Source organism: Gymnogyps californianus, chromosome 5 (assembly GCF_018139145.2).
Source record: "Gymnogyps californianus isolate 813 chromosome 5, ASM1813914v2, whole genome shotgun sequence".
Lineage (NCBI taxonomy): Eukaryota > Metazoa > Chordata > Aves > Accipitriformes > Cathartidae > Gymnogyps > Gymnogyps californianus.
In genome coordinates, this window is record NC_059475.1 from 25208806 (window position 1) to 25235454 (window position 26649).

At 46.7% G+C, this 26649-nt stretch overlaps 1 protein-coding gene and 1 long non-coding RNA gene across 3 annotated transcripts in view; both read left to right on the forward strand.

Moving 5' to 3' along the window:
* Positions 1 to 1794: 1794 nt before the first annotated feature.
* LOC127017359 (uncharacterized) lies at positions 1795 to 14043 on the forward strand. 2 transcript variants are annotated; one of them, XR_007766572.1, is made up of 5 exons: positions 1795 to 1917; positions 11299 to 11468; positions 11898 to 12063; positions 12167 to 12267; positions 12984 to 14043. It is a non-coding gene; the product is annotated as an uncharacterized LOC127017359 (long non-coding RNA). The 2 variants fall into 2 exon arrangements; XR_007766571.1 differs by lacking the exon at positions 11299 to 11468.
* A 2035-nt stretch (positions 14044 to 16078) lies between these two features.
* Positions 16079 to 26649, forward strand: part of HSD17B12 (hydroxysteroid 17-beta dehydrogenase 12) — a 90896-nt gene continuing 80325 nt past the window's right edge. Inside the window, 3 exon segments of the mRNA XM_050897230.1 lie at positions 16079 to 16159; positions 16161 to 16347; positions 16350 to 16523. Of these exon segments, the coding sequence (XP_050753187.1) occupies positions 16079 to 16159; positions 16161 to 16347; positions 16350 to 16523 (442 nt within the window).

Consider the following 26649-nt stretch of genomic DNA (forward strand, 5'->3'; position numbering starts at 1 on the left):
TTGTTTTTAAGCGTTTGTCTTGTGGTATTGCCCTTTTTAAGACTTTATTATATATATGTAAAATACTTCTAAAATGTTTGTGGTTGATTTGTAAAGAGAAAATGTGGAGAAAGAGGTAACAGTGTAGGTGCGCTAAGCTCAATTGTCTTTTCCCAGGAAATTTTGAAAAATATACCAAAGTAAAAATTGCCACAGTAAGGAATAAATTCTAAATAATTGTATTTGTGCCATTTGGAATAGCGTGGCTGTGAATTGTCTTTAAAAACCTCCTGTAAGTGTCTGAAAAACAGTACAACATAAAAAGGCTTTCCAATTGTGTTTACTCTAGATAAAGATATTGGCTTGTAGGCTGATTTAAGGGACAAGGTATTAAAAAAAAAACCCTTAAAAAAAAAGAGCTATATATGTGCTTTTCTTATCGATACTTTTTTTTTAAAAGGGAAAACGTGTATGTGTTTCTTTCCTCTGTGTTGTTTATGGTCTGAAATAAATAATAAATTTTTAGTGATTTATTTTTTAAAAATAAGTATTTGTATGAAAAATCTGGCACTAGGTTTGTTTTACTTGTATTTTAATTTTGGAGAAATAGCAGAATGTTTCTGGATATTTGCATTTGTTTCAGAGGTTGGAGCATAAGCCAGATTTCTGTGTAGTCTGTCAGGCAGTTACACGTCTGAGCATGTTACAGTTTGTAGCACTACAAATTAGAGCCATTTGACTTGTATTTGCTGCACAAGGCTTTCATAAAAAATATTGCAAATAAAATAGATGTATAGGGGATGAGCTCTGTGTGCGCACGGGGGGCGTCTTGGGGTGCGGATGCCAAGCTGCGGCGGAGGGTCGGGTGGGACCCAGTGGATTTTACTCTGAGGTGCTGCTTCTGCATGAACTTGTGCTATCTGCCCCCGTCCCTCACTTACTTTAAAAATGGATTCTGACTCTCTGGGTTATTTTTTAGTTCACAGCGGGTTAGTTGTGTGCACATCATTTGCTCCTTATTTTAAGAGAGGAGCTGAAGAAGTGCTGTATAATTAGTTATACATATATTGAGCACCTATATGAAGAGTATATGGGAAGGAGGACAAAACGTGATAGCGTGACTGAGTTTTCACGTTACTTTCACTGCAAGATAACATAGCATTTCCTGGTTAACTTTGGGACAAAGTTTTCTGGGGGTTGTAAAGTTATTTTTTAGTTAATTTACTTATTACAATTTGTCTTTTGAAACAAAAATCTTAAAACCCCAAAGAGTTGGAAGAAGGTATTTCACCTGCTTTTTATTAACTGACAGAGAGCGGGCAATTAATACCACCGCCGCCAGTAACAAACAGCAGTAGCTGGGACCAGAAACCACACTGCAGGAGTACAGAAACCTGCCACAGCATCAGCGGGCCGGGGCCGGGCCGGGGCCGGGCCGGGCCGGGCCGCTCGGAGCAAGCACTGCCGGCGGGCCGGGCCGGGGGCGGCTCTTCCTCCACGGGCCGCAGAAGAGCCGAGCCAGGCCGGGGCCCCGGGCGGCCTGGCGGCGGAGGGCCCACCGCGAGGAAGTGGTGGCGGGGGGTGGTGAGGGGGGCGGCCGGGCGACGAGGGGCCGGCGGCTGCCTCGGCGCCGCAGAGGGTTAACGGCGGCGGGGCCGGGCAGGCTGGGAGTTGTAGGCGCCGCGGCATGCCGGGAGCTGTCGTAAACGCCGCCGCGGCGCCCGCCCGGCATGGCGCGACGCTTCTCTACCACCAGGCAGGAGCGCGGCCGGGCCGGGCGCCCCGGGCCTGCCTGCCCTTAGCCGCCGCGCTGGGGCGGCCCGTGCCCGGCCGGCGCCGCTCGAGGAGCGCTGGCTTTATCCCCCGCTCCGTGAGGACCAGCTCCGGGGCGCCGGCGCGGCGCAGCCCGGCCGAGGTGCCCGCCTCAGGCGTCGGCAGGTCAGTGGCGGGTTTGCCCCCTTCCCCCGGAGCCGGCCGGGCCGGGCGTGTCCGGCCAGCCCTGGCCTGCCCTGGTGCCGGCGGAGGCGCTGGCCTGCCGTGCCCGCCGGGGAGCGGGCGGGGGCCGGGGCCGGGGCCGGGGCCGGGCGGCTGGGGCCTCCCTCTGTCACTTTCTGCCCGCGAGTGAACTCCCCGCGGCGGTGCCGGCCGTGCGCTGCGGAGCGCCCCGGGGCACGGGCACCGACCGGGCGGGCGAGGGCCCGTCGGTGGTGGGGGTGGAGGATCAGGCCGAAAGCCAGCCCCGGCGGCCGCGGGGCGCTCGGCCTGGCTTGGCCTGGCGGGCGGCCGCTCTCCGCCGCGGCACGGTGCCGCAGGGCGGCGGAGCGCCGGCCCGGCCCGGCCCGGCAGGGCCTCCCGGCAGGCTCGCCCAGAGCCTCTTCCTCCCAAGCGCGAGTTTGTTTTTTTTAAACAACACGTGCGGCTCATCTGCATGGCTCCCGCTCGGGGCTCCGCGTCCCCTGTGCGCTCCCGTCGTCGCGCCGCACCTGTGGCTGCTCGGGGCCCCGGCCCCGGCCAAGACGCTGGCTCACAGGCTCACAGCGTGTGCTGAGCTTTGCTTCCACTTTCTGGTGAGCTCTGCAGCAAAACGAAGAGCCATGCCTTCCTGTGGCCTCCTCCGGGAGTCAGCTCGCTCGGATAGCAAACGCTTGCACGTGGCAGGAGGGGGTCTCGTTTTTTATCTACAAGTTTATTTGTTTTGGGGTTTTTTTTAATGTGAAAGGGAAGAATTAAGATGCATGAAGGTGCTGAGGTGTGTTGAAGTTATGGAGGGACAAACTCAGCAAGCAAACAGGACTTGGTAGTCTACCTGCTAGCAAGGTATTTTCTCTGAGGACAAAGCGAGGAGGGAAGAAAAAGGAGAAAAAATATTACATGTTAATTTAATTTATGTTAATAGTGAGCCCAAAGTGCAAAATCAGCTTCCTGTTAAACATTCTGATGTTTTAAAGGAATTTGTTAATTAGTTGGAGGTACCTTATTTTTATATATGAAAGGAATGACAAATAATAGTATGTGAAATAAATCAGTCTGAAGTGAATTTGGTAAATTTTGTTTGGGTTTTTTTTTCCCCCTCCTTACTTTTTGAAGGCAAATCTTGAAAGATAGTGGTGCCATGCATCAGCAGTTAGCTGAACTTGGGGCTGCGCATGCTTAAACTTCTCATGGGAATGGAACGGCAAAGATTCTTGTTAGGTAGTTTCTTTTTCTTGGTAATAGTAATTCTCTTGAAATGCAGAAGAAAACATGATTTATTTGTTAATTAATAAATGAAGATGTGCAAAGAAAATAACACTTGAGATCAAACAAAAAAGGGAAATATGCTGTAATAGGTTTGTTTTCTATTGCACGTTACAGTTCAGTTCTGAGAGGAGGTATGTAAGGAGCTCTACAAACATTTTTGTATTTGTGTCAGAAAGCACATCAGATTTTGCCAGTGATCATCACCTGAAATAGTCCTTAAAGTGTACGCAGATGGGTGTAATTCTTGGAAGAAAGAGAGCAAAGAAACGAGTTTTGTTTGGTTTTGTTTTTTTTTTTTTTTAGGGAAGGTATTGTTCTAGTGGAGGAAAAAATGTTTTGCTTATAAAAGAAATTGTTGGATAGACACAAAAAAGGGATAAATGTCTAAGTGCCTGCTTTATAACCCCTGGTGGTGTGGACTTGCAGAGTTAAGCTGTTGAAGATGACTTGAGATACAAAATCAGCAAGTCCAGAACAAAATAAAATATAAAAGTTCAAGACAAGGAAAATGTGAATAATGTATTGTAATGTGTTTTAAACTTATTAGCGTATGGCCCGCTCTATTCCCATCTGAAAAGAACCATTGCTTTTCTAGTTCTTCAATAGGAAATTAATTTTACTGGAATCTGTTTTCTTATTTCAGTGGCAATGGAAGTGCATTAGCACAATACAATATATCCCCGTTCCAAAAACGTACAATCTAACTTTAAATACTGTATAAGCAGTGGAAGCTACATGTAAAGGGGGCCAAATAGTTGAGGGTACCCAACAGAAAGACAAGATTTGTAATACAGATGATCTAATCTGATAGCCATAGTACACTTAGCTGTAGAACAGTTTTTGAAAGGCAAAATAAAAGACACAGAAAAAAATGAAAGGTGGGATGAAATGCAACATAGTTTTGGCAAAACCAGACTGTGCCAGACTAACTTGTTACCTTATGCTAGGATTTTCTAGACAGAGTAAATACACTAGATCTAATATGTTTCATTGTCAGGAAAGTATTTGATGTTGTACCATGTGAGGAAATTATGTAAAATGGAGAAAATTTGGATTAATTACATTGTAAGATGACTTGGGGAATACATTGACAGATAATAGGTGGAAAGAGAATGTACTGATGGAAAGGAGGCTGTGAACTGGATTTTTCAAAGACTATATTGGAAATTATTTAATTTTTTCCTTAGTGACACTAGTGAAAAAGTAGAAGTGCGGTGATAAAATCTGATGACACAAAACTGGTGGACTGTATCAATAGGGAGGAGGATTGGAATATCCAGGTACCACTAGATGAATCAAAACTGAGATTAATAGAATTAGATGAGATTTAGTGATGTAAATAGAAGCTAATCACAATTTATTCTAGAAAAGCTCATCACTTTAGTGGTGAACTGGTAGTTGGTGTAGTTAGCAGCAGAATGATAGCATACTGCTACGTGATGTGGCTGAGAAAATAAAAAAAAGATGGTGTCCTAGAAAGCATTAGGGGAGGTATTTCCTGTATGTATAGAAAATATTAATGTCAAAGTATATGGCATTAGTGAGATCTTATCTGGAGCCCAACTATCACGCACATTTAGATAAATTGATTCAAACAGATGGATGGAACAGATGCAGAAAAGGACCACGTGGATGTTAAAAGGAATAGAGAGACTGTTAACGGAAAGACACAAAAGTGACAATTACACAGTTTTTATATAGGGGAGGAAAATAATTCTGTGAGCTCAAGATTAGAGTAAACAAGCAAAACAAATGCATATAAAGGGGATAATGAGCACAGTTTGCTGGAAATTACAGGAAGAGTTCTAACTATCAGACCACTGATATTCTGGAGCAGTTTCAAATGAGTAAGAAGTTTAAATTTCTTGTAAAATGAAGTTTGATAAATCCAGAAAAGAACATCAGTGTTTGGTTCTGCATAGTAGTGGGGAATTTGACTTGGGAAGCCTGGATATCCACTCCCTTAATTCTGCATTCTTGTGTATCAGTAAAATGGATTCTGAGATGGATGTGTACATTTACAGTGGGCCCATTTCGAAAGTGCTGCTCGTTTTTGTCATCTTAATTTCCTTTTTCATTAATCAAATTCTTTTCTTCGGGCCCCTTACTAGAAGCAGAGTAGTTTGGTTATATTTGCTATCAGCTGCTTATCACCTGCACACTCTGAATTGTGCTGGCAGAAGAGAAGCAATGTTCTTTACCTCACTGATTTTAACATTGGGAGTAGACAAACTGTATGGTTTGGACACCATGGTTGAAGGTGTACTCACACAGTGCTGCCTGACTTCTTGTCCCTGGATGGCCTATTTGTAGAAGTCTTCATGGAACAATTTTTAGGAAAGTATTTAAATGAAAAACTTAAAGTCATCTAGGGCAAGACAATATTGCATTCTGAAATGTGTGTATAATCAGCTCCCTTGGGATGTTACTTGAGACCTTGTATCTTTTTTCCTGCCTTTTAGACTGTATAGTTTTTATATACAGCACTTAGTGCAGCACTGAAGAATTAACAGAAGAACCTTAAAATTAAAGAACACTGCTTTTCAGCAAGGCTACGATACTCTAGGCAGACATTTTAGGTTTTTACTTGGCATTTTTGCTATTTGGGAAATCTCCACAAAGCAGGGAGTTAAGCAATCATTGCTCAGCCATCCATTTTAATTTTATTTTTCAGTCCACAACTGCCACAGGTTATTCAAAGAGAAAGAATTTGTTTTAAGGAGGTAACTTCCCATTCAGTGGTCAATAGAAAATTAAGTGATGGAATCAATGTAATCATCAGTGTATGCGTTAAGTGCTACCAGTGGCACTTTCACTAGTTGCTGAAGCAGAGTAGTGAATGGATTATAAGGATTAAACTTCCTTCATCTCCCTAGAGGTGAACAAGTCATGTGAAAATGGAAGGCTCATTTGGTAGGAGACAGTATGAAAGACTTGGAAGACAAAAAAAGAAATATATATTATCTCTGAGTGGTTTCTTGCACATTTTTTCTATAATAGATGGTAAGATGTGAGCTACAGACAGAATCTCGAAGCTTACAGGGCAGAAATGTGACTGTAAAGTGATTCTATGAGTATGGATTGAGACACGCTTGGTCCTTATTTAACCTGGATTCCTGAAAAATATTTTTCTCTTCTATCGTAAGTCTGATTCTTTAAAGAAAATTATTCCTATTCATAGCAGATGCTTTCTCTTGTTCTTCTCTTGACCTTTTTGAATTGGAAGGAAGTCGTGGACTTTCCCACTGAAATGGTGGGAACACAGTGTTAGGATTACAGCAAAGGAAAATTTTTTGGCCTAATTTGCCAGTGTCATCCTGCAAGGCTTTCTGCCACAAAAAGAGGCACTTCCACTAGTGTCACCGTTTTTTCATTCTCTTGTGCTGTATTACGCTTCTTGAAATACTACTGATTGGAGGAGCAAATTTATGGAAAGGAGAAGCATTCATGTGATAAGCTTGATACTTACATTTGCATGATTCAATAACAAAATCAAAACAGCTAGTATTTTAATATTAAACAAAAATAAGGTGTTAGTGCTGTTATTAAGAGTAGGACAAATCCATTCTTTTACTGGTTTTATATAAACAAGTCTGGGAGGAATGTATACATGTGTATGCTCAAACACACACATGTATATATACACATACACCTGCTTTGCTGCATATGCTGGCTGATGAGTAAAAATAGCAGAGGATCAATATATAAAAGTACTGGGAACTTACACACTGAACAAAATCAAAGTATGCCAGAGCTTGGTTTGGTAGCAGTAGACTGGGAAAGAGATGGTTCACTGCAGCCTGCGGCAGCATTTTTTGGGTTGGTTTTTTTGTGGTTGGTTTGTTTTTAATTATTATTTGTAGGAATGCTTTGGAGCCAGGTCATCGCTGCTGTAAATCTTCAGATTTTCATTGATGTCTCCAGAGGGACAGTGATTTACACCCCCTGAATAGATGGCCTTCTGGGTGGGGACATTATTATGGTGTCTTTGGTCTTACATCATTTACTACTTCTTACTCCCAGAAAGAAAAAACAGTCAAAGGAGAGGTAATGCTAAGCTCCTCAATAAGCTCCTCCCATAGGGAAAAAAAAAAAAAGCTCCATGCCTCTAAAATGGTCGTACAGTTGGTACAAAAGCTGTTGGATGTTATTGTTATAGCAGCATCTATAGGAATAGAAATAGCAACAGGAGAAATAGGAATTTTGGCATTCCCCTGGTCTTTCTCCAACTTGTGAAAATCCTAGGATGGAAGGAAATGCCATCTTTTGGAGCTACTTATTTTGTTTTCTGCAGTGCCTTCATATACAGCAACTTCTCTCAAAATTTAATCAAAGCAGAATAACTAATAAGTAGGATAAAACTGTTGTTTGTACTTGTTTCAGAGTAGTGGTGGTCATTTCTGTCTCAAGTGTTTCTGTGGAAGGAGAGTCCACGTGATTGCCGCTATTCTTATTGTGATGTTCAGGTAGATGACAGCTTGGTTTAAATTACTAAGGCGAAATGAGTTTTGCTCTCCCACCATCAAGCACAAAGAAGCATCAAGTTAGAGAAGCCAGATCTCACCTGTTTGAGCGGGGCAATATTCTACTACCATGAATTCCCCAACATAATATTGACGTTTAATACTTCTTTTCCTGTTACCATCCAGAACATCTAGTTGCCCTCTCAGCATCCAAAGAGAAAGCTTATGCCTCCGCAGATCACCTGCTCGGGTGCCATCTAACTGTGAGAGGACCTCAGTTCCTGCCCCTAGTTTCTCTACCTGCCAGGGTCCCAGTGACCTTAGCGCTGGTGAGCAGTGCATTTGTGCTGGGATGTACCAACACGGCACTCCCGTGCCAGTGTTAGTGGGGGTCCGTCCTGCCAGGTCTCCCAAAGCAGGTCAGCTGCAGTTGGGCCTCACGAAGTGAGACGCACTGTGCACCGGTGGTTTGCCCGTTCAAGTGTGTGAGACACGGAAACCTGAAGTTCCAATCCCGTGCCTACCTCAGCAGACATATCTCCTAAGAGCTCATGCTTTGTTCCCCCCAGGACCTCTGAGGTATTTAGAGAAGACAGGTATGGGATGAGTGTGCATGTTGGAAGAACTGTTACTGTTTGGGCAGTAGAGTGTGCAGTGCCACATCGCTGAAGCCTATGGTTAGGGCAACCATCTGCAATGATGGGTACTCGGGATCCAAATCCTTGTTGTAATGGGGAGCAATATACAATCCTGGGAATGACTGAATGTCCCAGGGAGTATTTAAAATGACAGCTTTAATGCTTAAAACTTTAATGGTAGAACTCTTTAGGAAATCTGGAAGCCGGACATTTTAAAGCATCATGGAGAATTTGAAGAAAAAAAAAATACAGAAGCATAATTGGGTGTTAAAGATGGGAAACAGATTTTTTTGCTCTCAACTTCTGTTCCTGGTAGGGTCCTAGTTGAACTGTCTGCCCTCACATTTCCTCGAGTGCAAACTAGGAGTGATACATTGTACTTAATGGGCATTCTTCAAAGCCTAATTCATGTTCATGAAATACTGGGAGTGGCCAAGACAAAGTCTTCTAGAAGTACCAGGTTATGGCAGGGGCACTAGAACTGTCTGGCAAGTGGATCTTTAAGGAGACACTCGAGGAAGACAGATTTTTTTAAAAGGATATGATGGCAAAGTTAGTCCACTGGGATATGGAAGAGGTGAAGTAGTTATGTGGAAGAGAGGAAATGTCGCATGATTACTGTCCCATGCATATGAACCAGCTTGTGCTAAGCAGACTCTCTCAGGGACAATAGATGCATCGAAGCGCGGTGGAGGGAGGGCTATAGACACAGTCTCACATTCAATATACTCCACAAAAGGATGCAGTGGAAGAGGATTGAATGTATAAAATACAGTGCAGTGGATGAACAATAGATTACAGATGAGGAGACAAAGGTTTATTATCAAATGTAGTCCATCATCTGGGTCTGAAAGTGAATGCATCATGCAAGGTGACACTGAGTGTTGTCAGTGGCATGAAGGACATGCATTCCTGAACTTTGTTCATTTTACGTGGACAAGTATCTGTATCACTTATCTACAGTTACGAAACTAGGTAGCAGAGACATCAAGGATTAAACAATGAGAACACAGTATTTCGTTTCTACAGATGATATTTTCAGCTCAAAATCAATACATTTCAGTGGGCTGTAGGATTGAAGAAGGTTAATCTTCTGTTGCCACAGCCCATATTATGTCTCTCCACTAAACACATGCTGCACTTGGATTTGCAGCATGCACAACTATTAGAATTTTTTTGGAGAAGTATTTGGTTTCCAGCGTTGCTGGTCATTAAAAAAAACCCACTTTATAATACGTCCTACTCAAGCCTTTCCTTGGTTTGCATGATGAGAGGATCTGGAGCTCCCCATTGTAATCACTTCTGAGAACTCTAAATGGGGAATGGCAACAAAAAGAGGAATTTTGAGATTTTACAAGAGACTCGCCTGTTAATCCATAGTAGGTAAAAGTGAAAAATCCCTGTATAAAGTACTAGAAGTTTGTAGTGCCATTTGCATTGTTTCCTATTCTTCTTAAGGGGAATTGAACAGACCTTCTTACAACGAGCAGTGTGCATCTGCGTGGCATGTTAAATTTACAATCTGTAGACTCAACTAGTTAATATGCCAACTACAGTCTTGCTTTAGGTTCTGTTTAGCTTCCATTGCTACATTTGCCTGGAGTGATTTGTTGTTGAGAAATTTGGGACTTTAATCCCTGAAGCAGAAGGACAGGTTGCTGACGCCCAAGGTTTATTTAAGAAACAAGAAGGAGTGTATAGCTGTTACACAGTGTGGTAACCTAAAATGCCTGGATGACTCAGTTTCAAAGCTAAGACTTGTGTTTCAAAGCTGACTTGTGTTTGCAGGTTCCTGTCCTTCTCATAGCAACTATAGTCAAAAGCGTGCAATTGCAGGATGAGAGACATGGAAATCAAAATTTGTGCTTGGTTGCTTACTTATTATGGCACTTGATGGTACCAGTTCCATCCCTTTCTCTCAAGCTGCTGCTGTCTGGCTCACTTGCACCTGTAAGCTCTGCAGAGCAGGGATGATCGGCTCTTCTGTGATTGTTCAGTGCCTGGGTGAGTTGGGTGCCCCTTCTTCATGAGTGCTGAGGTGCCTTGTGTTAGGCCCACAGGAGTACTGGAGGGGCTGAAAGCAAGAGCCAGCTAGCTTCTGCTGTCAAGGCCCAAGTCTAAAACGTAGATCCCCAAGCCCCTGCTTACTGGGGAGCACGCCAGGAGTGAGGAGGGTTACATAAATACCTGCTTCCCGAGTTGCCCAAATACACTGCTTTAACACATGCTTAAGATTTATGCACGGGATGGGGCTGAGTGTCTGCCCCAGCGCCTCCAGTCCTGCTGGCTTTCCCTCCCATCTTTGCAGCTGATGGAAAACCAGTTATTCTGTGTGCTGTGCAACAGCTTCAACTGAGAGCACCTCACCCAGCACATGTCTGTGCCATGCTGTTAAGACACTTTGCTGGTGCAAGCCCTTTCAGGCAGAGGAGGGAAAACTGAGTTCCTGGGTGAGTGCTAAACAGCGTGTGGGCTTGGAGGGGTACCATGACCCCTGCAAGAGGATGGAGTAGGTGCCTAAGAAAAGGCTCAGGATTGGCAATTCCATGCAAGGTATCTTGCCTCACCCCAGTGTTAGGACCCACTGTTGTTTGAGGTGTCTTGAGAGATTTATTGGCATGTCAACTGGTTCCTGTAGAGTTCTTCACTTAACAGGATCAACAGTGTAGATCCCATTCTTAGGTATTCTGCTTTTTGCCTTCAGTGTGTACCAAGGCAGGGTATCTTAGTTTGGGGCTGTGGATTAGGCAAAGACACACTGCAGTACTCAGCACTGCAACAGCCAGGCCCTTTATTGAATCTGGCCTCACTGCAATAAGTGTGAGTAATGGTAAGAGAGGCATGAGAGCAGAATGACTGTACAGGAGGGAGAGCTGCACTTGACTTGGTAGAATGAAAAACGTATTTGTAAAGGGATAAAATTAGCGCTGGGTACAAGAATGCCATTTAATGAAACAAATGACTATACCTCTTCTCAGTGGCAGGAAAAAAGTGACACATCACAGATAACCAGCAGTCCCCCATCCTGCTCTCAGAGTTGCTGCAGAGTAGACGGCCCTGCTGGCTGGGCTAACCAGGCTGCGGTGGGGAGTGGATCCCAGCGCTGAGGCCTCCCGAGTGCTGAGACCTCCTGGCCACACACCTTGCTGTATGTACAGTGAATGACTGACTTTGGTTCTCATCTGTGGGCTTGTAGTAAGAGGTGTCTTCCTCAGGTACTGGGAGAGCAGGGCAGGAGCAAGGATGTACGTGGGAGACATGGGAATGTGTTCTCGCTGAGATGTGTGATTGCTCGTGAGGTACTTGTGGCAGCAAAGTCACAGAAAAACTTAATAATAAAAATGGAATGTCTTTTCTTATTGGATACTCTTTTATCCCCTATTCGTTGTATTTTATTTCTCCTCTCTGCTGTATTTTTGCTTTCTTTATCTCTCCTTTTGATGTCTTCCTCTCTGTAGTTCTACATCCTTATTTTTTGTTCATTTTTATTTACTGTTGCTTTTTTACTCATACATGTCTTTACTGCTTTAGCTTTCCTAAATACTTTCTCTTTTGTCTCTTGTGATCTGCCATACAGTTTGGCCACCTTCCATGCGATGGAGCAATGTAGCTGAGTTGTGGGTTAACTTAGGCTTGCATCACCACCCTGAACCAGATTGCATCTGCAGTCATCTGGAACTGACTACATGCCTGAACTGACAAAAAGATGCTGCGGAAACGTGGATCTCTGGGGCCTTGGCAAGGTATCCTCATACACATGTGTGTGCATGTTGATGTGTGAGTACATTCAAAATGCCTGCCTGTTCCATCAGCTCAGCTGACTGGGTGCTCCTTTGGGCTTTGCAGCTGCTTATGGGAAATGGGAACAGACCTGCAAAGCTCGTGGGAAGACTGGGATTAACCCTGAAAAGGGGGATATGCCTGTTGCCCAGGAACGTGTGATGACCGTAAGCAAGAGATCCAAAACCCATCACTTGACCTTTGTATAATTCTTTCCCTTCCAGTGAGTCCCTTTCCCTGCCTGTGACTCATCTTCTAAATGTAGACTGTAAGCCTCTCAGAGGACTGCCTTTCTCTCTGAACAGAGTAGCATAAAAAATAGCAACGCTGTTGAATAACCAGTATTATTTTTTAACACAAAAAACTTGAGGACTGCCTTGCTGTATCTGCGCTTCTCTGTCAAGGGATTTGTCGGTTCCCCAGGAGAACAGCAGAGCAGTTCTGTCCTGACCTGCAACAAGAAGGTTGTTCAGACAAGAGGTCTCGGGAGCAGCACAACTGCAGTACTGTGGGCAGTAGACGTTATAATAAAAGATAGGTAGGCTCTGACAAAGGCCAACGAATCTTTCATAGCGCCCATGTACTTCTTTCCCTATTTTTGACCCATTTGTAATCGGCAGCATCCCCGTGATAACTGCAGTGTGGCTTACATGGGCATCCAGTAGGAAGTTGCCTGCTCCCTTCAGCAGGTTGCCTGACACCCGTCTCCTTTCCTCCAGCCTCTACATATGCTGTCCAGCTGCCCAGTCCACTTCTGTTCTCGACACTAGGTGACCCTGGTGATCATACTGTTACCTTCCATCCCTCACTTCAGCTCTTGTTTTGTCTTTGACTGGTAGCAGGTCTCTTACTAGAGCCAAACTGGTTCCTTTTCTCTTTTCAGATGCTTTTGCTGTATCCTGTCTCTCTACTACCTGGTCCTCTGGAAGACAAAAGAGTGAGAATCAGTGATGTGTCGTTACCCTGCAAACAGCTTGAGAACTGCTTTGACAGCCAATAGAATAAAACAGTGCAGTGTGGCCACAGCAAGCGCGTGATCTTTCTAACAATTTACAGTTACACTATGATCCCAACGAGGAGTGATGCTCAAACCTCCGTCCGATTACCTGTGTTCTTTTCTCTTACTGTAACAACGTTGTTTCTTTCCAACATGCACGTGTTCATGCAAAAATGCCAAGATTCTCCATGCAGATTAAAGTAGGTTTACAAATTAAGGAAAGGCTGGTATGGAACAAAAGGGAAATTAAATTATCCCAGCAATTGTGCACTTCCTTGTAATCAAGTCCTGTCTGTGGCAGATGTTGTGTAGGATACACACTCGATGAGGCCTATGAGAATTTTCCTTGTGTAAAGACTGCAGGAGCTAGCCCTAGCAAATCACACTATCCTAAAAATGGTGGCCAGTAAGCCATAGATGGGCTCTCTTGGGGAAAAAACCAGGAAGAAAACTTGGTGAGAGCTTGATCCTCTGTGGTGTCACCTTTCACAATTGAGTGAATGACAAACAAAAGAAAAAAAAGGTGAGCTAAGTCACTGTGAGATTGGATGTCTCCTGTTGTGGAATGGAAAGAAATCCAGTGACATGCTCCCTCCCATTAGATCTGATACAATTGCTGTATGATAAAGATTAATTTCTAAAAATCAACTGTAAACCTATAGGTCAGCCAATAAGACAGTGACTTGACAAATTTTTCATTGCAAAGTGTATGATAGTTTCATGCCTTTAATCTGCATCACTGCAGACAGTGTATTGTTGAATCCAGTGAAGTTTGAATCCCACTATGAATTTGTTTTCCACAAATAGATTATAAACAGAAACCTTTGATTTCTATTAATTATGTATCTTTGAGTGAAAAGCTACTGTGTGTGTATATATATATTTAATAACAGGAAATGTAACAAACATTTATTTTTGTTAAACTAATAAAACAAATAAACCTATCAAAGCATGTTTTCATTTAATTTCTTTGGTCTTGTTTCCCGTAGTATAAATGAAAGATCATTAAGTGCAATCTCGTGTATCTCAGGACACACAGTTCACTGCATCAGGTAGTTGATGTCATACAGAAGTGTCTTGTTTCTAAAGAACAGCTTTGAGGTTGCAGTAGTCTTTGTAACTGCATCCACATGGCACCATAATCTGATGGGGACCTCAAGGTGCAACACTTAGGGTACTACTTACCTGTTGCATTTAGGGTAGTACCTAACACACAATCTTCCCAAACTCTGAAAAATATGACCCCTGCATTAAGGAGCTCATGCCTTATGAAAGATAAGCAGGCAAAGGTTAGGGAACATGGAACTGGACAAGGAGAGAGAAATTAAATAGCGCTTTTAAATCCATTCAGCTTACAGTAAGCAGTCTGCAGGAGTGGGTTCTGTAAAAAGAAGCTGGATCTGAAGCGTGCCGGGGTTTGGCAGATGGCCTCCCTGAGGCTGCATCTAGCATCAACAAGCACATGGAGAGTAACGCAAAGGAGTGGATGAGGGGAACTGGCAAATGGCTGGAGCCTGGCAGCAGCGCTTTAGCAGAGGCAAGGAGGGCGTGGAAAACTGGAGGGTCCTGAAACCCGGCTGGTGGCAAAGCTACGCGTAGAGACCTATGAAGGTGAGTGCCACCAGCTTGCCACCAGTCCTAGGTGTCAGAGCAGCACAGAAAGAGGATGAAGGCTGAAGCAGAGTGGTGCTTTGGTGGAGCTTGGAGGTCTTCAGCAGTAGTGGCTGGATTTGGGTATGACCTGTTTCCCAAGATGGGGGAGAAAGGAAAGGCAACATATAAAACTACCCTCTATGCTACCTGTCATTAACAACTTGTATGGATGTGGATCTCAAAAAAACCTCTAGATCTAGAGGAGGTTTCTTACCGCTTGTAATGAGGTCATTGCCAAATCGTATAAAAGGCTTGCTTTCTAGAAAAAGATTTTGACATTGAGAGTGGCAGAAGTCCACCTTTAAAAACAGCAGTCCCCTCCACCTCCACCGCTGTTGGACTTTTCTGGTGTTTTGTTTGACCCACACATTGCACCAAGTCGCTGTCGATTTTCCATCTTCCTCAGCCACTCCCGTCCTTTCAGCCCGTTCAGGCAGCACACCTCAGCCACGAGCTATTTCGGGGCTTCAGCCTCCCACAGCCTCCCGTGTCCCCCCCTGCTCCCAGGCTGGTGTCCATGAGAAGGAAGGAGAAACCCTGGGCCTGTACGTGGGGTACGGGTGGCATGGCCCTAGCAGGTGGCTGGAGGTGGGACAGAAGACGGTGGGGCTTTGTGCTCTTCCCTGCCACCACGGGCAGAGCCACCGAGGGAGGGTGATTTCGGAGGTGTCTCCTGCTCTCCTCCCAAGCGCAGGGGTTCCCAGCCCATCACGTGTGGAGCTGTGGGAGCGAGATCGTGTCGAACGGGCCGGTGAAGGGCAGCGGGGAAGAGCAAGCCCAGGCATGGCGCAGCAAGCGGTCAGCTCAGGGGAAAGATCTCAGGAGGCCCCCGCTGCCCCTGGGTCTTGCCGGGGGAGGCAGAGTAAGGCCGGTCAGACAGGAAGGCGCTGCCAGCCCCACGGTGCGTGTTCTGTAATGGCAGTCGGGCTGTGGCCCCCAGCCCCGCTTTCCCCGGGGTGGACTCTCCCCGGTGCCAGGCTCCCTGGTTTGGGGACACACACCTCTGCCCAGGGGGTCACTGCTCCCACGGCCCCTCCGCCCCTGCCGTGCCGGCCCCGGCCCCGGCCCCCCCCGCCGTGCCGTGCCGTGCCGATCGCAGCGCGGGGGCGCCCCGTGGGAGAGCGCAGTGCGGGGCGCGGGGGGGGGGAGGGGGGGAACCGAGGGACATATTCGGGTGCGAGGCGGAGCCTGAGCATTTTATGAATGGGCTCATATGACGTCAGTGGGGGCGGGAAGAGAGGCCCCGTCTTCCACCAATCCTGCGAGAACCTCGGGCGGCAGGTCCAATCGGAGCACGGTCGCCGGGTGACAGCCATCCTCGCCGGCCAATGGCGGTAAGAGAGCGGTGCCGACCACGTGGGGCGCAGGCCGCAAGTAGTACGGGGGCGTGTGGCCGCTCGCTCCCTGCCCCCCTCCTTTCCGGCGCGGCAGAAGCGTGGCGGGGCCGCGCGGCCCGAGGGCGGGCGGGGCCGGCCGCGTTGCCGGGTTACCCGGTGGCTGAGCGGCCGCTCGGCCAATCGCGGCGGAGCGGGGGCGGGCGCCGTGACGGCTGCAGGTCGGCGGTGGCCGGGAGGGTTCAGTTCGGCCGCGGCCGCCTCCGCAGCATGGTGGCTGCCGCCGCGCTCCCGGCCGCTGGCCTCCTCTACTGGGTGGGCGCGCTGGGCGCCCTCTACGCGGTGGCGCTGGCCTCCTACCGCCTGCTGGCCGGCCTCCGCCTCTGGGTGCTGGGCAGCGGCGCCGCCGCCGTGGGGCCGGCGCTGGGCGCCTGGGCAGGTGAGTGCGCGTCCCGGCCGGCCGCGCCGCCCCCGCGACGGCTCTGCCCCCCCTACCCCCACCCGCCGGGGCCGCGGCAGGGCCACCCGGGGGAGCGCGACGGCGGCCTCGGCCCGGCGGGGAGCGGGGCAGGGTGCGCTCCGCATAGGGGGAGCGGGCGGCGGGCGGGCGCTCGGGGGAACCGGGGCGGCCTGGCGGAGCTGCTGGGGGCGGCAGCCGGGTCCCCGGGCGGGCCGGCCTGGGGCAGCGGCTGAGGGGCCGGTGGGTGCTGCCGCTGCGCCGGGCGCGCCCCCGCGGAGCCGGACTCGGGCTCCCCGCGAAGTTTGTGGGGCCGAAGGCGCCGGTCAGGGCGGGTCCTGCGGGAAACGCTGTTTGTTGGGACTGGTGCGCGGGCGGGCGGGCACGGCGTGTTTGAACTTCGGCTCGGGCCGCCTGGCCTGGCCTGGCCTCCTGGGCGGCCGAGCACGCAGCCTGGCTCGGGGTCCGCGCTCCGCAGAGCGGTGCCTGCCCGAGCGGAGGCCGCGGGGAGCGGTGCCGGCGCCGGCAGCAGTTTCCAGCGCGGCTGGTCGGTGCGCGCCCGCCCCCTCCGTGCCAGCGCGGGCGGGTGGCTCCGCGCGCGCCGGCCTCGCACCTCATCGCTGACGTCACGTCAGCCCCGTCCCCCGCCGCCCCCGGAGGAGCGGGCTCTTCCCTCCGCCGGCCCGGCTCCTAGCGCGGGAGAAGGGAAGAACCGCGGGGCTGCGGTTGCCGCGGTACCGGGCAGCCCCGTGTCTGGCCGCGGCAGCGTGGGGGGGAGCGGTGCTGTCCCGCCGTCTCGGCAGCGGTTGGCAGCGCGACTGAAAGCCGGTGTGCGGCCGAACGGTGTCTGCTGCGAACCGCTCCGTAGCGGGAGGACTGAAGGGCGAGGGAACGGGTGTGCTAAGAACAGCTTACAAATAGAGGAGCTGTGTGAAACTTGTGCCAGCCCCCCCTTTCTCCTGCAGACCATCCCCTCTGGAATCCTGAGACGTGTTTGCCTGCAGCTGAGGGCCCTTCAGAAAAGGGCTGAAGCATGAGTGCCTGTCCCTGGTGAAAGGGGTGACAGTAGCCATGGCCAGGAGCGAGTGGCCACAGCATTTAACTGGCATCCCAGAAATACAGAGCACTGTGGAAGTGTAGCAGAGGATGTTACCAGGGGACTATCAGTGCTATGTTGTGCTAACTTTGCTCAGTTCTCCCATACCTAGTCACAGGAACCCTGCTGGGGAAAGGCCGTTTGTTCCATCTTAGGCTGACACTGCTACAGTGGCTTTTAAGTAATGATGAGGAATTAGAAACTGGCTTCTCTGCCAGTGTAACAGATGAGGCCAAGAGAATTTTCAAATCCATTCCTGCTGAAGGCAGTGGGAAGGGAAGGCCCTGTGTCTGGTTGGGAATTGACAAGGTGGGCCGTAAAAATAATGGCAAACTGTAAGAGCTCTGAGTTTGAGATGAGATGATAGTTTAAAAGGCTGCAAAAGGTACTTCCTTCCCTCAAGGGGAGTAGGAGGGCATCAAGTGCTTAGACTCTGCAGCTGCTTCTAGGTGGCAGACCTGTAGGTACAGCAGCCCCACAACAAGCTGGTAGGTCGCAGGGCTAATGAATGTGGTTCCCCATAACCTGGGCAACAGCCAACACAGAACTTGTATGTGAACACATGGTCGGGTAATTGAGCATCTGCTTGTGTAAGACATCAGTAAACCAGCAATGCTACTGGCAGCATACACATACATAATCCCAGAGTATGTCATGGGTCCTGCATGCACAGGCTTGAAATACAGCAGCAGTGCTTTGGACAAGTTATAGCATTACATACAAATGATTAAGGCCCATGTCTTCCTTCCAGCTAGAGAAATGGTATGCCTGTTAAAGATATGGTTGGCACAGGAGACCCGAAGCCTCTTTGACTTTCTAATGCTGGTTTTGAATATATTACTGCATTATCAGTTGCATGCTGACCTGTGGTGCACCACAGAAGTCTTGGTGGCCACTTTAGCTTGTTCTGCATTGTTTCAAACATGGAATTTTGCAGTGCTTGAGCCAAACGCCAGCTTATCACCTGGAACCACAAATTGTAGACAACAGATCTTCCCTCAGTCACATCCTCAAACATCCCATGAACAGAGAACTGCGATGCGAATGTCCTCTGTCACTGTTTCGTACAAGCACAGGCAGCAGCAGCCCATTGTATGTGGCCAATGGCTGCTCACAAGATTTATTCTTTCTCTTTATCATGAGCATGGTCTTCAAGGCATGGAGGAAGAGGAGCGTTGGCAGTACAGCTAAATTCCCTGTGTTTATTACTCCTGCTCTGAAGTGGGAGCACTGCTGCAATGTCAAGGAGGATGGAGAAATAAGATGATGGTGCCTGCTAACTTGGACCTGAGCTGTTACTGTAGAAAGGCATGTGGCCATCATCAGCTAGCTGTTGTACATCCTCTGCATGCTGCTGATGCAGGCGAGATGCTGCTTTACTGGGGCAGCTACTGTAGTCTCCAGCTGAAATGAGGAGAGGTTTTCTCAGTCTGAATAAGCACTGGGGTGGTTTGCCCTGAAGTGCATTGTGGCACCAGCAATAGGCTGGGGAGGCTTTCTGTTTTCTGTCCTCCTGGAAAGGAGGATGAAGGCACAGCTGCGGATATATTGGGTCACCTTGAGAATCAGCGAATTACTAAGTCATACTGTAGGAGGAAGTTCATTTCCTCCTCTCCTGGTCTTTTAAAAACCAATGGGTTTGATGCTAATTAGCTGCTGTGATTACCGTGACAATGCATTCTTTCTACTGCACAACTAGAAAGCAACTTTACAAAAACTAGAAAACCCTTACAAGCCCTTTTGTAAGGGCTCCTTACTGCCCTTTACTCTTCTGCAGGTCTGAAATTGAGTTGCAAATTCTTTCCTTGTTTTCTTAGTGGGTTTTTGGTTGCATATATGCAATTGCTTCTGTCTGTGCTCTGTCTAATTTGCTGGTATTTAGAAGGAAGGGCTGTGAGGAGGAGGAACTGTGTGAACCCATAATGTACTCGGAGAAAATCAGGTTTGTACTACTTTAAATAGCAGCTGTTTTGACAAAAAGTTAATTTTTCTATGGTCACACTTATGTGTGAAGTCTGTAATCAGCTTTTCTGGTTTTCGCTCCCCATAACTCACATCTGGCTTGGTTTTGGCTACTGTACCGTGATGGAGGTTGGGTGGATGTTGTTTTGATGTGGGATTTCTGGGTGCATCTTGAGAGAGAATACAGTGAAAACTCCTGGGTCGAGTGCCCGTACCTTTAATGTGCCTCATAAATTGATAACAGAAGATAAGAATAACAGCTCCCTTGCTTGGAAGACAGTTTAGCTAAATAAACCACAGACTTGACAGGAGCAGAGTGCCACGGAGTCATTCTGAAATCACCAAGAATACAGCAAAGATGTGGCTGTTCCCCTGCCTTCCTCTAGACAGGCAGATCTGTTGGCAGCGCTGGTAATTGTGATCCATAATGGTGTTTCCTTAGGTCGGATGAGTGTCCTATTCTTCTCCCATTGATGGTGGTGGCAGGCAGCCACCTTGCTTCTCTGCCATTGACAGTTGGGTGTATTCTGGAGTACAGAGTGTCTGGAGCAGGGAACAGTCTGCTGCTGTCATAGCTCCCATTTGGAGAGTTGCCATATCTCCTATTTTAGGAAGCCGCCTCTTTTTCTGGAAAACATGAAATCATTTTTCTGCCCCCTCCCTTCAGTAAGTTGGTGAGATGAAGTCAAAATCCTGTGGTAATTCAGACCGGGAAGGACCTCAGGAGGCCTCTAGTCCAACCTCCCGCTCAGAGCAGAGTCAGCTGCGAGATCAGACCAGTCTGGTATATGCAAATAATCAACTTTGTATATTCAAAATGCACCGGCACTACAAGTTGGAGTGATCTGATGCTTTAAAACTTCTAACATCTTGGTCATGTCAGATACTTAAACTTTTCTTTCTTTTTTCCTGGCTCAAAATTGCAAGTATTTTAATGATAAATATTTTTTTTTTTTTCCAATTTGTGGTAACTGAAGTGATGTGTTAACTGGAAACAAAGTTTATTTTGACTGTGTAATAGGCCATATGACACTCAAAGAAAAGTCCTGTTTTCTTTCAAGCCTCACAGTGGCTTAGAAAAGCATCCAGTTCTTCCACCAGTGCCTTTGATACAAGCATGGTTGAATAATTGTACATTTAGTGATTACAAAATGCCTGATAGCGATGATGCTTTCTCATGTGGTGAATACAGCTGTACAGTTGTATTGGGGCCAACAAATGTTTGCGAAGATGAGCTTGCCTTAATTAAGCTTCTCGGGGTTTATTCACTACCATGCAAAAATAACTAAGTGTGGGCAATTTGCTCTAGATTTCTTAAAAAAGAATCTGTAAGAGGTCATTAATCAGGATGGTGCTCTCAACTGCCTCTAACTTTCTGTAGTTTAGTTTTAGACAAAACCCCCTTATTCAGTCTTAAACCATTCCTCTCCTGTGTAAATGTTTAACAGTAAGTTCTTTCATCAGCAGCAAAGCTGGGTGAATGCTCTCTGCCTGTTCTTGTTGGCCTCTTTTACTTAACGTGGACTACATTTGGCTGTGCATAGTCCAGCATCTAAAAATAGCGATTTGTATACCAGGGCCACTAAGGGAAGCATAAAAAATGTATGTAACTGGGTACACAAGTAGTAGCGTGGATACTTATTTGTGTCTTTACGGTCAGGTCTTTTAAAAAACTAAGAATATGTGGGGTGATTCCCAAACTCTTATTGACTAGGAAGTTGGCGTAATAACAAGCTCTCAATCAGACCTTAACAATAATCTTATTAGATTAATAAGATGTGATGCTTATGTGAAGAGGAAGAAGTGACAAGCTGGATTTTGTGCTTGTAAATGGTTTGAGTTAGATTCCATCTATAATATTATGCTTCCTGTGGTCCCTGGAAACAGCGTCTTATAAAACAGACTCTGATCCTTATGAAGTTCTTGGGGCAACCTTAATGAAATAAGTCGGATGATAAATGATTTTAATGACAATTTAAGAACTCCATACAAAGGACATTCACTTGAGTGCTGACCAGGTGGTAACTTGTTGATAACTTTGAGCAGCTTTCACAAGCAACATCATTTTTCTGGCTCCTTAGCATCAAGTGAAATAGTTGTTACCTGAAGGCTTTTTTGTTTTCTGCAAATAAGTTTCAATCGCTGTTGCACAAATGAGTGCAATCTTGCTTTGCAGGTGTTTGGCAATGTGCAATGATAGTTGACAGACCATGTCACAAATCACTGTCGCAGATTAAAACAGCCAACCTAGTGCAATGTGTGGTGAGGGTATAGTTAGTGGGGAAAGGAAGGGAGTTTCAGCCTCTTAGCACTGCTCTCTCTGCAGGATGTGAAAGGAGAGGCTCTGCGCAGCTCCCTGTTTTCCCTGCACCTGAGTGCTTGGCTGGTGTGTGCGGAGCTTTGGGGAGAGCTTTTGGTTATGTCTCATCCTTTAGCAGAATCACTTATTCAGGGATTTGTCATCTTCAGCACTTTGGATCCATGGCGAGGGTTTTCTGGTCTTGTTCTCAGTTCTGGGTGTTACACAAACACTTCTACCCTTGTATGAAATGAAGCATGTCACTTGTCAACCCAAAAAGTAATCTTAAAAATGTGAAAATATGCCAGCTTGCTTATAACTTTTGATCACGACAGCTCAAGTGAAACTTGCAGCCTGAACTTGGAGCACGTATTGTTTTCTTGTATGGCTATTTGCAAAGTGCTTCTGAAGGGTTACTGCACTGAAATGTGGCTCTGGGAACGATCTAGTGCAAGTGTCCTAATCCTGTCTGAACTTCCGAGAAGTGCCGTGCTCTGGTGTGTATGGCTTTTTCTTTTCCCATGTAACCATGTAATGTTCCCCAGTATCCATCCTAAATTTTCTCTGGTAGAAAAACTAGCTGTCTTCCTTTAGTCATCAATCCTACTCATAGCTTGTAATTTAGAAGACTTCTGTCAGTGTCTCCCTCCAGCCTGCTCTTTGTTGCACTAAGCAAGCACTGCTCTTCCAGAGCAATCTGGGAGAGGTGGGATCTCTGACCCTGTTGCTCTAGGCTCAGCAGCTCGCACTGTGTGGTACTTTAGTAGGCTGCAACTCCTTTTGAGACCTTGCAGCTCTTAGTGAGTCAGGGAGGTTCTTTAGTATTTTTTACATAGGCTACTGCTACTAACATATCCTAAAATCAGTTTTGCTTCCTGGACGATGTAAAGGAGTGAACCATACTCTACTCTGTTTTCTACAATTTCGCTGTCTTTCTGCTTCTTGATTGCTTCTTTTAGGTGTTTTCCTTTGTGCATGGTGTTACTGACTGTTTAAAATGTCTGCTTAGTAGGATTGCTCAACACTTGTTGCGTTAAGTGCTCGTTCTTGCACTCTCTGGTCAGAAGAGGAGGGGGAGAGCAAATGCTTAGAGCCCAGAAGTCCAGAGTCCCATCTCCAGTTCTGCTGCATCCCTGCTGACAGGCTTCTGCACTTCGCTTCTGGCTTGTGTCAGCACCTGTTGAGACTAAATGTGTACATGCAGGCACCACCAACCTCAGCATCAACCAGGCTCATAATCTCCAGCTTTAGAGTTTGATTTGGTGTGAACACTTCCATTCTCCTGTTTTTTTGAGAGATGCTTTTCATTTTTCAAGTGAAATTCTGGGTGGAAGTGTTCAGTAACATAGAGCTAATGTCACTGGGGAACTTAAATCAGATTATGAACAGGCTTTGCCATATTTAACTGCAGGGACAGAGATGCACGTGAAGGAGAGTTAAATGCTGTAGTATGGTCTCTCTACCTCCAAAAAAAAAAAAAAGCTAATGGTGAGTGGAGGACAGATGCTGTTTGCATTGAGGTGAAGGGAATACCCATCTCTGATAAACAGTCTGAGAGGGAAATGCTTGAAAATTTATTAGCTTGGGGGATGAATAGCTGTGTTATTTTAAGCTAGCTCGTTCTCTCAACCTTCTGTCTATTTTAAAGTAGGAATACTTGTAATGGAAACTTGTTACTTCCCTTTGGGAAGGTTACCTGTGAAGTGCCCTGGTGAAAGCAAGGAAAGGCCTTGTGCAGGAGTGAGGAGCACAGAAGTGTCTCCAGCAAAGAAGTCCAGCTGGAACTGTGCCGGGTGCTAGAGCCAGTTGGGTAAATGCACTCCTGTGTAAGGAACAAGTGAGCTAGCAGGAGGTCCTGAGGGTGTGTGGGCAGAGCTGAGAGTGGGGTTTGGGGAAAACTGCAGTAGTTTACCACCTGGGAATTATTTTTTGGTAAGTGGGTGAAACACATTGTTGTTCTTGGTCTTACGAATATTTTCATTCCTAATCCATAGGGTTGGGACAGCCATCTCTGCTACAGAAGGGATGATAGTAAGAAAATATCTTTCCTAATTATTCTAACAGAAATGCCAGATATGATTCTTCAGGCTCGTATATGAACACAAATGTGGGATAAACAGCATAGCTAGTGGGTAAAGCATCTCATGTTGTGTTGGGCTTGCATGGTTTAATCACTTGCCTAATTAGATTTAGGGTTGCTGCTTCTAACTTCAGATGACTTCTGTTGCTCACTTATTGATAGGCTTTAGGAAACCTAGGTTCCTAGAGTAAAGGAAAACACTTCAGATTGAGTACATTAATATTTGAAAATGCTGGAATTAGGGCTATTTGACTTCCTTCCCCGTAGTACATTTAATTGCACAAAAGGATTCTACCTTAAATTGCTGGTTTTTTGACTCCTGATTATTTAACCTTAATGCAGTATTTTTTTCCAAATCTGTGCAACTTCCCAGATTCCTGGAGTTGAAGTCTAGAGCAGTATACCATCACCCACTGGGTGAGTCATTAGCAGAGCTGAAATCCTGATCCACAATATAAGCTTCTGCAGCTAACACTGGAAAAGAGCTGTTGTGGTTTAACCCCAGCCAGCAACTAAGCACCACGCAGCTGCTCGCTCACTCACTCCTCCCCCCCCCCCCAGTGGGATGGGGGAGAGAGTTGGGAAAAAAAAAAAACCCCACAAGGTAAAACTCGTGGGTTGAGATGAAGACAGTTTAATAGGACAGAAAAGGAAGGGGAAATAGTAATAAGAGAATATACAAACCAAGTGATGCACAATACAATTGCTCACCACCCACTGACTGATGTCCAGCCAGTCCCTGAGCTGCGGTACCCCTGGCCAGCTCCCCCCAGTTTATATACTGGGCATGACATCATATGGTACAGAATACCCCTTTGGCTCATTTGGGTCAGCTGTTGTTGCTGTGTCTCCTCCCAGTTTCTTGTGTACTCCCAGCCTCTGCTGGCAGGGCAGTATGAGAAGCTGAAAAGTCCTTGACTTAGTATAAACACTGCTTAGCAACAACTAAAACATCAGTGTGTTATCAACACTATTCTCATCCTAAATCCAAAACACAGCACTGTACCAGCTACTAAGAAGAGAATTAACTTTATTCCAGCCGAAACTAAGACAAGAGCTATATGCAAAATTTCCTACTGAGCTTTTAATTTACACCCCTGCTCTCAGCAACAGATGGTGACACCTAAAATCCTGGGGTTTGGTTGCAGGTTTTGAAAGAAACCTCTTGTGTAGCTGTTCTTAAAACTGGAGATGGGATGTCCAGAAGCTGAGCCTCAGGGAAAATGGTGCCTGTCCCTTTGTTTTTCTTTTTCCCTTTTGATGTCACCCTCCCTGCTTCTTTCTCTCCTGAGAGTTCTCTCTTGTGTTTCTCTCATGGCTCAGCTGCTTGTCCTGAAGAGGGTGGGAGACAGCTCTGTGGCTCTGGCTGAGGCATGGTCTGTGTGCAGTACTTACTGTCCAGTTGACTGTACGGGATTTGGTTTTGGTTGCTTGGGGTTTTTTCTTCTGTTTTTTCTACCTCGTTCCTGTTTTCTCCTCTTAAGTAATCGTGATCCATGGTGTCCTAGGAGGGTGTATTACATCAGTCATGCCAGTACCTGAGGGACAGCTGCACTTCCACTTCTTGAGGAACTCTGTACTTACTGGACAAGGAAGAGCAATGGTGAGGAGCTCAACTCTAGGGATGTTATTCACAAAGATTTTCCAAAGGATTTTCATGTATGTTAGAAGACTACCACTGAAGCAGAAAAAAGCTGTAATGAGAGAAGGCGAATGGGAGGTGTAGGATAAGCTCAACGGGGCAAAGGTTTTTGTTGTTGAGGGGAGGAAACTTGTACAGAGACTAGAGAGTCTGGTCTCCTTCCAAAGTCTCTAGTCCCTACTTTTAGATGCAGAGGTTTGCGGAGGTGTGCAAGGGTCTGTATAGGTGTGGAAAGCAGAAGGCAGAGAACTATCTACAGTGTGACTGCTGCTACCCAACCAACACTTGCTTATGCTTGCACGCTGCTCTTCTCCATACTCTGCTTCACCACTGGATCCTTGTTCCAACAAGTCCCAGTTTCATGTTCCTTGTCTGTGTCCAGCCAATCTGTTCCTCCAAAACTCTGCCCTTGTGTCTCTTCTGAAGGCTCTGGTTGACCTGTTTCCCATGGGCTTCAGACCCTCTGCTTGCTTCCCCAGGATTCTTATCCTGCCAGCAAAGGCGTTTGATCTATAAACTCATTATTCACTGAGTTTTCACAAGTATTTTTTTCTTTGAGGTGTATATGCCCAGTATTCCTGGTGTCTGAGTCCCATCTGCCAGAGGAGCTTTCCATCTCCAGAGCGTGACTGAGTAGAGGTGATTCAGCACAGCTCACGAGTCAGATCTCTAACAGGAGGGAGAAGCAGCAACCAGGAGAAGGATAGGGCAGTAAAGGATCGCTGTGCTGCTGGAATAAGCTGCTTTCCTGTCAGTAGTTGAACAAGGGATTAGAGTTAGGGTGTCTTGGTGTTTGTTCCTGCCCTCAGATGTCCTGCATGTCCAACCCAGTGTTTGTCTGGCGTGGCAGACAAAGGTGTTCTGATCACCTTTCAGTTGTGCTTAAAGGCAAGTTACCTGTCCTAATACAAACTCCTTACCTCAGTCTCTTTGTCCCGGTAGCCCCAATTCTGTCTTCAGATCTATGTCAAAACTTTTGGGGCTCTGCAGCTTTGTGTTGGTTCCTAGATTCTGATCTAAGATCTTCCA